The following is a 9,278-nucleotide window of genomic DNA, read 5'->3' on the forward strand; positions in this document are numbered from 1 at the left end:
TGTTGCCGCCAGGCCTGCCACTTATAAGGCGGCGGCTCCACCCAGTCCCAGGCAGGGAAGGCGGAGAGGAAGAGGGAGGGGGCAGGAGCCCCGCCGCTGTCCACCTGCAGCTTCTCTCCTCCTCGCCCTATGATGCCTGTGTCAGAATGGCTGGTTCCTCACTGGGGAGACTCTTTCCCAGCTGGGGTGTGGGTGGTTTATGCAGAAATGTCTACAAACGCAAGACCCCAAGCTCTTGCAAACTGTTGAGGGAGGAAATAGCCTGGAAGAAAGATTAGAGATCAGAGGTTGATGGGCTGGATGGGGCTCTAGCTGGGCTCTCCTTTGCTCCTTGCCCCTCCAGTACTCATGATAGAGCCCCCCCGCAAACTGATTCTGGGCCTAGGTCCCAAGGGTCCAGCCCTCTGAAGTCTTGGCCTGGCTTCGCAACTCCCCTGGTAGGGCCCAAGTTGCCTTGGGGAAGTCATTCCAGCCCAAGGGGCTCTGCATTTTGGATGGGGGCTTGAGGCCTGGCCACACTTCACAGATGTGAAATTGGCAAGAGATGAATGCTCAGACTTCTCTACCAGACCTGTTCCTTTCTGGCCTCCAGGCTGGGGCAGGGGACAGGTTTTACCCCATACAAGGGAGGCCCCCATTGCCCTGCTTCCCTCAGCCCTCCAGTCCTCCCGGAGCCTCAGGGCCCAGGGTGTCACCAGGTAAGAGGTGGGTTCTTCCCAGAATCCCCTTCTGCCCATAGACCCTACCCCTATGATTCCTCCAGAGTGATGGTGGAGGGAAGGTGCTCATACCCCTACTCCCTCTGCTCTGAGCTCTGAACAAAGGAACAGGAGAGTCATAGAAGGGGGACAAGGGGGGATGAGGCTAAAGGGCTGAATAAAGGCAAGTGAGGAGACCGCTCCCCCACCCCACCAAAACTGGCCCTATTTCCACCCTCCACAGGTGCCACTCTACCCCATTCCAGACTCCTACATGCAGGCCCCAGTAGCCCTGGGTGCTAAGATTTCAACCTTGAGATATTGAAATCGGTGTTCCCAGGATTCTGGAAACTCCTGCAAGTTAGGCCTCCCAGATGGGCCAGGCTGAGCCCTCAAATGATAATAATGATTAGGAAATGGGGCAGCAGAGAGTGAAGGATGTGGACCAGGCCACATAGCAGCCTGAGAACAGGTCCTGCTCAGTCCTGCCCCATTCTGGGTCTCTCTTTTGCTTCTTAGGCTCCGGAGGGTCCTGGGACCCCCACCTCCCTTCCTATCTCATTCCTAAAAGGGAAGTGGATCAGCCCTTTGAGTTAACATGAGGAAGACCCAGGGATTTGAACCCTGTCTCCTGGTCCCCATCTCTCCTCAACACATACATGCCTCCTGACCTGGGATTGGGCATGTATCCCCAAAGAACCTTGGCCAAGGCCCTTCCCTCTCTGGGTCTCAGTCTCCTTGCCCAGTCAGGGACCAGCCACCTTGGTTATAAAAGGCTCTATAAACTTTAGAGGGGTGCTTGTGCAGGGGCTGCCGTGATAGTGATCACATCCTGGGCCTTCTGCATCCATCTCCCTGGAGAGATGTTTCAGCCTATAGACTGGGCTGGGAGCCAATATCTGGCTAGAGATTCAGCTGGACAGCCTCTCAACCAGCATGTGGCCAGCAGCTGTGGGCGGTAGACCCAACAACTTCTCAGAACTTCCAAATCACCCTGGGGATCTAAGCTCAGCCAGGCCTCCAGCTAGGGCTGCAGGGGAGGCTCAGGTCTCCTGGAGCAGCATGTGGGTATAGCCTACTCCACGCTGCAAAAAGCAGCTTGTGCCAGAGGTTAGGACCCCCAATTCTAAACTTGTCATGCAGCCTTGGGCAGATACTCTTCCTTTCTGGGCCTCTTTCCCAGTCTGGACAGGGGTAGGGATTGTCCTTTGGTAAAGATCTCTGCTTGGGGCTATTGGTGGGGAAAAGACTCCCAAGGGTCCCTCTGATTGCTGGGATCAGTGGGCCCAGCCACAGACATCTTGTGCCATCTAATGGACAAAGTGGGAATTGCAGGAGGTCCCAAAACTGCGTGCTTTGTCAGGCCCTTGTGATAGGTACAGGTACACAGCACAGACTCTTGGGATAGCAGGCAGTAACAAGGCAACCCCTAATATGAAGAGGCAGGTGCAGTGGGAGATACTCCAGTGGTTGCTTCTTATGGAGGAAGATAAGGCGGGCTTCATGAAAGAAATACTATCTAGGCAAAGGATGACACAGCCCAGAAGAAGTGGAGAGGACTGAACATAGCAAAACAGAATTGGGTGATGTGTGCAGGAGAATGCAGTACCATGTGCTAGTTGGAGCTTGTCAGCCCTTGGTGGTGTACATGGTGATGTGTATTGTCATGTACCAGGTGCCCCAGGTAGGCATGTGAAAGGGTCCAGCCCAGAACTCTGGGGTCAGCATCACTGGAAGGAATAGATGTCCTTAGTCCCTCCCCCACCAACCTCATTCTGGAACAGAGATATTGGGAAAGTGTCAAAGGGCTTCCTACTTGTGGACCCCTATCTTTAAGGTACCAGCCAGCCACCCTCCTTGCACCCTCTTTGTAGCTGGCCCAGTTATCCTCCGTTTTGTTTGCAGAGGGCCTAACTCTTGGGGGCTTTTTCTTCTTCCCCAATCCCATCAGGATCTCACATCCCCTGGGTGCCCTCGGCTTCTGAGGCCCTTATCCTCCTTTTCCCACCTCAGCCACTCATTCTCCATGTCACCACCAACGATGACATGACCTTCAGCATCCCATTCAGAACATCCCTCCTCTGATCCCACCTCCTGTGCTCAGTGTCCCCGCTGCTGCAATTCTCCCCTCCCTTTTGAGCCAACCCTTTCTCCCTGCCCAGCTTGGGTCCAGTCCCAGAGCTATGACCACGCCCCAGACACACTCCCAGAGACCCCAGCCACTCACCCTCTGCAGCTTTGCCCCTGCATCTCGCTTCACCCCTTGCTCAGTTTCACTAGGTTGCTCCTATCATCAAGTGCACTTCCCTGGACCCCACATCTCTCCTTAGCTCCAGCCCATTTCTCTGTTCCCTGAGTGTCTGCAAAAATTCACCAGTGCTGTCTGCACTTGCCATCTCCCATTTACCTTGCCTTACTTCTTTGGTCCTTTTAGTTGCGCTCCCACCCCTCCACTCCAGTGAAACCCTCGTGTCCAGATGACCAAGTTGGACACAAGGCCTCAAAGCTCCCCAGCTCCATGAGCATCCATCAGCTGACTTCAATGCCTCCTTCCTTCCCTCCTGGGTCCAGAGGCCCCACACTCACCCAGGTTCTCTCCCACCCCACTGGCCACTTCTCCCCCCACCCAGATTGCCCAGGTGGGATTCCCAGTGCCCAGTCCTGGGCCGTCTCTCCCTACACACCCTCTCCCTAGGGGCCTCCTCCAGCACCAGGGCTGGGAAGGCACTTCTTACTCTGATGACACCTGACTTCATAGCCCTTCCTCCGCCCTCTTGCTTAGCTCTAGCCTTGCTCTGATGTCCCCACCAACCTGTCCCAGAGGTATCTCGACTTTGACAATGACAAAGGACCTTCCATCTCTCCTGTGATTACATAATCTGAATTGAGTCCTCAGGAAACACCAGGCAAATCCAAATCTCATTAGATTCTACAAAATAACTGGCCTGCACAATTCTATAGCGTCAGGGTCATTAAAGGTAAGGAAAGACTGAGAAACAGGTCAGAGGAGAGTAAGGGAACGGGACGACAGGACGCAGTGTAGGATCATGGGTTGGATCCTGGTCCAGAAAGAGAACTTCATAGGGCAACTGACAAATCTGAAGGAGGTTAGCAGGTGAGTTAGTAGTTGTGTGTCAGTGTTAATTTCCTGGGTTTGATCTTTTCCTGTGGGTATTTAAGACATTAACATTTGAGGAAGCTCTTGTGAAGTATAAGTGGGAGTTCTTTGTGCTATTTTTGAAAGTCTAGAATTTCAAAATGAAAAGTTAAGAACTGTTAAAAAAAAAAAAAAGTCAAAAGGAAAGGAGGAACCTCCATTTCCCAATACTCCACTGCCAAACTTGTGCCCCGACCCCCCAGTCTCCCCTATCTTGGGAGATGGCAGTTTCGACTTTGACTCCTTCCTTTCTCACACATCCCATTCAATCCTCCAGTGAGTTCTATCCATTCTAGTTCCAAAACATGCCCTCAATCTGTGTACCTTCCTCCACCCTTCTCTCCCCACTGCACTAAGGGCCACCAGACCTCTCACCCTAAAGTTGCCAAGGCCTGGCAACCGGCCCAGTGCTGCCTTTCCACTCCTGCAAAGCTGCAGTCTTTTCCCGTGCCCTTCTGTGGCTGATTCCTGTGGCTGATTCAGATCTCCTCCAGGAAGTGGAGGAGATTCAGTGCCACCTCCTCTAGGAAGCCTTCCCAGACCATTCTATCTCATGGCCAGCACACTTCTACAATCCCCATTCCAACACTATGCGGGTTTCTTCAGTGCACTCCTCTCCCTCTTTGTCTTCCTGAGTCTACTATCAATTCCATAAAATTAGGGACTGGGACTGAGGATCTCAGCATTCAGCCAGTGCTGGACACAGAATATACATGTGACTAAACCCTGGAATGGTATCCTGGCAGGTGGTGGCACCCACAGTAGCCCTGCCTCCTCTTCTGAAGTGTCATCATTCCTGGGTGTATATGTAGGTCCTTGAGTTTTCCAGCTCCTGAAGCCAGGATTTAGGGGACCCCTGGTCTCTCTAGGCATCAGGCAGCTACTGCCAGCTCTGACCTCCACTGGAGGCATCTCCAGAATTCCAAGACCGTCTCTGGAATGTTGGGCCTGTCTGGGGAATGCCAAGGCTGGGGCACAGGTGCAGAGGCTGTGGAGTGACTGGGTGGAGCAGGGACAGCTGCTGACATTCTGGCTGCAGCCTAGGCACAGTGGCAGCTGTCCCTCTTGCAAGCACCACTGCTGACACCTCCACTTCCTTGCAGTCCTCTACCTCCCCAAGGCCAGTTTCACTATTCTGTCCATAGTTCTGGCCTGGGTACCCCCACTAGGCTGAGAGCCACCAGGCCCTCTGCATCTATTCCCTGTCAGGGAGGAATTGTGGGCTGCTGGAGCTGATGAAGTTCATGGTAACTAGAAATCATGCCCATCTGGACCTGGTCCATCAGACAGAGTCCTCGGCTGGGGAGCCAGGTGGCTCTGCTCTTCCCAGCCTCACTGCATGACCTTGACAGGCCCGGAGCCTCTCTGGGCCCCACCTGTCAAATGGCCAAGGGGAGGCAGAGTAGAAGATATGCCCCTCGGTCCCTTAAGCCAATGCCGCCAGCAGGAAATCCAAGTGGGTGGGCAGATGGCCTGGAGCTGCAGGCCAGCTGAGCCCCCATGTGGTCTGCTTCTCCCCAACCAGAACCAAGGAAGGGCTGGGGCTGCTGTGCTGCAGTGACTTCTGTCTCCAAGTAGTGGATCCCTGCCTGCCAACTGGCTGACCAAAACTATGGCCCTGACGGGGCCTGTGAAATGCAGATTCCTGGGCCATCACAGCCTTCAGATGTGGAATTGCTGGAGGTGGGGCTGGGGCACCAGCAGTTATAGAAAAGAGACAGTGGGGCACGGAATGTTGTAGTCTCTGATCTAATCCAGCCCCTCCTGCAGAAGGCAGTGTGCAAGGGTGGTTAGGGTCTGGGACGGGGAAGGAAACTGCTGCGGCAGGAGTAGACCCTGGGGAAGAGTCATGAATGGAAGCCAGGCACCAGGCTCCAAGGAGCAGGGCTTTATTTGCATTCTCTAGGACAGGGCTGGGTAAGGTAGTCAGGGAGGGCCTGTGGTCAAGCACATACCCAAATTCATATCCTGGGGACTCTGGCTCCCTGCCCCCAACCCCGGGGCTGGGCTGGAGTTGGAAGGTGGTACAGGCAGCTCTGAACGAAGGTCGGTGTTTACTCCACCCCCTTCATGAACTCCAGGAATTCTGTGGAGAGAGGGGCGAGCATAGGTCAGAGGTGGATCGGTGCTGGCCTCTTGGCAGCAGGGATTCAGTGCACCCCCACTCACCGTCATAGTCAATGCGGCCATCATTGTTCTTGTCACCATCTTTCATGAGCTCCTCGATGTCATCCTCTGTGATGGTCTCGCCTGTCGCCTGAAGCATTATCTTCAGCTCCTCCAGGTCGATATAGCCATCAGCGTTTCTGCCAATGGGTGAGGGGAGCCTCAGAGCCCGTGATGGGGGCACAGAGAGGGGAAGAGGCAGCCCTGCTCATGACCCCGGGAGGCAGGGGAGGGCCACTGGGAGGTGGCGCATCCCATTCCCTCACTGTACAGAATGGGAGACTGAGGCCTTGAGGTCACAAGACTGTCCCCCTCTCCCCAGCTCTGCTAGGGTTAGGGTCAGAGGTCAAGGGTCATACACTCACTTGTCAAACATGCGGAAGAGGTCAGAAAGCTCCTCCTCAGACTTTCCTTTGCTGTCATCCTTCATGCACCGAACCATCATGACCAAGAACTCATCGAAGTCCACTGTGCCACTCCCTGGAGGGAGGGGTGTGGCACAGCCATTAGAGAAGGATGGTCAGAATGGCTGGCACTGCCCTTGACACTAGACCCCAGTGCTCTCACTGCATCCTCACACTAACTCTGTGAGGCCTGTGTGGTCCTTGGGCCCATTTTATACATGAGACGGCTGAGGTTCAGAGAGGCTAAAGAGCTCCTTTAAGGACACAGAGTAATAAGTAGCAATCCAGGATTCAGGGTCCCAGTGAGCTGGGAGTGCTATGGGTTTGGGGCTGGGTGGGGAGGGGAGGGGGCTCACCGTCTTCATCCACCTCGTCAATCATCTCCTGCAGTTCCTCAGGTGTGGGGTTCTGGCCCAGCATCCTCATCACTTTGCCCAGCTCCTTGGTGCTAATGCAGCCATCCTCGGCGCCCAGCACGAAGATGTCAAAGGCTGCCTTGAACTCTGTCCAGTAGGGGAAGAGGAGAAACAGAGCGGCCAGGGCTCAACAGCCAGAAACCTGGAAGGTCAGACCTCTAGTTCCACCTGTTAACCTACCCACTTCCCTCTGACATCTGAAGTCAGAGGGAGAGGGACTCTGGCCTCTGGCCTCCAGCCTGGGGTCCTCCTACTCCCCCAGCCCAGCCCTGCTGTTCCCCTACATGCGTGTTTGAGCACTCACCATTTTTCTGCTCTTCTGTCAGCTGCTCTACCTAGAGAGGAAAAGAGGTCTCAGGACTCAGGCTCAGGCCTTCGCTGCTGTGGAGGAAATCAACCCATTCCATAGCTGGGAAGACTAAAGCCAGGAAGAGGTAGGCCATTCCCAGGTCACAGAGCAGAAGAGGCCTCAGTTCTCCCTCCCTGCCCCCCAAAGCCCTGAGGTGACCTGGCTAGCCTCACTGAGACTGGGCTCAGGGCCAGGGTGACAGGTGGGAACCCCTTCCACGACCAAGGTGACCCTGAGTAACAATAGTCATCGCCCTCCCCACCCCACCCCCAACCCCCGGCTGAAACCCAAGCTGGGTGGCCCAAGAGACAGCTGTCCCTCAGGTTGGGACAATAAAACCAAAGTGGGGCTAGGCAAAGCCACCCACTGTAACCTGACCGGGGTGGCCACTGGGCTATTTTTAACGGGGGACAAAGTTAAACCTGGTGATTGTTCTGGGGACTCTGGCATGCAGGGGGTGGGGCAGCGTTATCTAGCCCCCTGGCCTGCTGGAGCCTCAGGAGCCAAAATTAGTTCCCAGCCCCGCCAGGCCTTGTATGGGCATGGGGCGGAGGACTGCCCCCCCAGCTCCATGGACTCCTGCAGGATAGGCAGAGGCACCCCCTTCCTTTCCCCGGGCTGAGGGAGGGGTTCCCCTGGGAGCAGCTGTCCATGTCAGATGTCCTTGTCTCTACGGTGGGAGGAGGTCAGTAACACACCCCCCTGCTGGCATGGAATCACATCTGAAGCCCCTCAGTGGGCCCTGCAGGGACCTGAAGTGACCACCCTCCAGCCCTTACCCCTGGCTAAGCCACTGATCCGGAGCCTGCCGAGCTGGATGCGGGCTGGGGCCTCAGCTCTCTGTTCCTTCTTCCCAGCTCCCCACCCCCATGCCCAGTCCCTCCCTGCCTGCCTTAAACTTCAGAGCCCCTTCTCCAGCTCAGGATTCCAGCTCTCCAGCCCCCTCCTCACAACCCCTATCCCACTCTCCACAGCATCTGCAGCCAGCCAAGGGGCTGGAGGGGGTGGGGGATTGTGGACATGTGAGAAGCAGAATATGAGGGGCAGCAGTGGGGGAGGTGGGGACAGGGAAACAGCAACAGAGCCTCAGAGGGAGAGCTTGGAAGGAACAAAGAGATGGAAAGAGACTAGAAACAGCAAAAGTCCAGAGACCAGTGACGTAGACTAGAGACATTTGGAGACAGGGGCAGACATGATGCCAAAGCTGCGACATCTTCCTCCACCCACCCTGACAGCTACCCACAGACCCTAAACTCCTCACCCCTTCCACACCCTGGAATGCCAGCCCCACCAGCCCCTGAGGGCCTGGGTTGAAAGTACGTGGTCCCTCTCCTGGATTCCCACCATCTCCTTCAGGTGACCTTGCCCCCATCATGAGCTGAATGAGCCCCCTGTGGGCCCGCCACCCCAGCCCTGCCCAGGCCCATCCCTCACCGCAGCCTTGTAGATGTCATCCATACTGGCGGCTCACAGGGCAGGCTGCTGAGGTTGCCAGCAGCGGCCCTCGGCTTAAATAGCCCTGCCCCGCCACATTCCCGGCCCAGCCCACCCCTGCCTGCCGTATCCTCCACTCCCTCCCCTGGACCTGGTGATCTCACACTGGCCTGAGTCCCTGTGTCCTCCGCCCAGGGCAAGGAGAAGATGAAGGGCTATAAGGACCAGGTCTCTCTCCCTCTGTCCTCCATCTCCCCAGGGACTCTCCAGAAAAGTTTTTTGAAAAAATGAAAACATAAGCCCAGGACAGACGGGAGCTGTGTACAGGGGCCTCGCCTGGGGCCCACTATACTGCAGCTCCTGTCTGCCCCGGAGGTGAGGCCCCTATACACAGCAGCTCAACCCCTATCCAATCAAGGGAATAGGTGAGGCTCCTGGAAGGACTTGCTTGAGGTCTGGCTGACGTGGCAGCTCCTAACTTAGGTTAAACCTCTCTGGAGCAGGGGCAACACTATGTAAGGAGAGGGTGGGAGAGCAGAACCCTCAGAGAAGCCTCGAATGCCAAGTTCAGAGTACGGTGCTGTGGTACTAGTGGAGAAGGAAGGCACTGACCTACCTCAGGAGAGTATGGGCTGGAGCCTTTCTGCCAAGGGT

At 55.7% G+C, this 9,278-nt stretch overlaps 1 protein-coding gene across 1 annotated transcript; it reads right to left on the reverse strand.

Moving 5' to 3' along the window:
* Positions 1-5,907: 5,907 nt before the first annotated feature.
* Positions 5,908-8,657, reverse strand: TNNC1 (troponin C1, slow skeletal and cardiac type). The gene is made up of 6 exons (NM_001130243.1): positions 8,625-8,657; positions 7,146-7,176; positions 6,782-6,928; positions 6,387-6,501; positions 6,025-6,161; positions 5,908-5,941 (listed from the first exon to the last, which is right to left on the reverse strand). Exons 1-6 carry the CDS (start codon positions 8,646-8,648, stop codon positions 5,910-5,912), a joined length of 486 nt encoding a protein of 161 aa, NP_001123715.1. The 5' UTR covers positions 8,649-8,657; the 3' UTR covers positions 5,908-5,909.
* Positions 8,658-9,278: the final 621 nt, after the last annotated feature.

The sequence above is a fragment of the Sus scrofa genome, chromosome 13 (genome assembly GCF_054392235.1).
Source record: "Sus scrofa isolate SSC_HxYL_T2T_F1_AM1 chromosome 13, Sscrofa_HxYL_maternal_Yorkshire_Landrace_v2.0, whole genome shotgun sequence".
NCBI lineage: Eukaryota > Metazoa > Chordata > Mammalia > Artiodactyla > Suidae > Sus > Sus scrofa.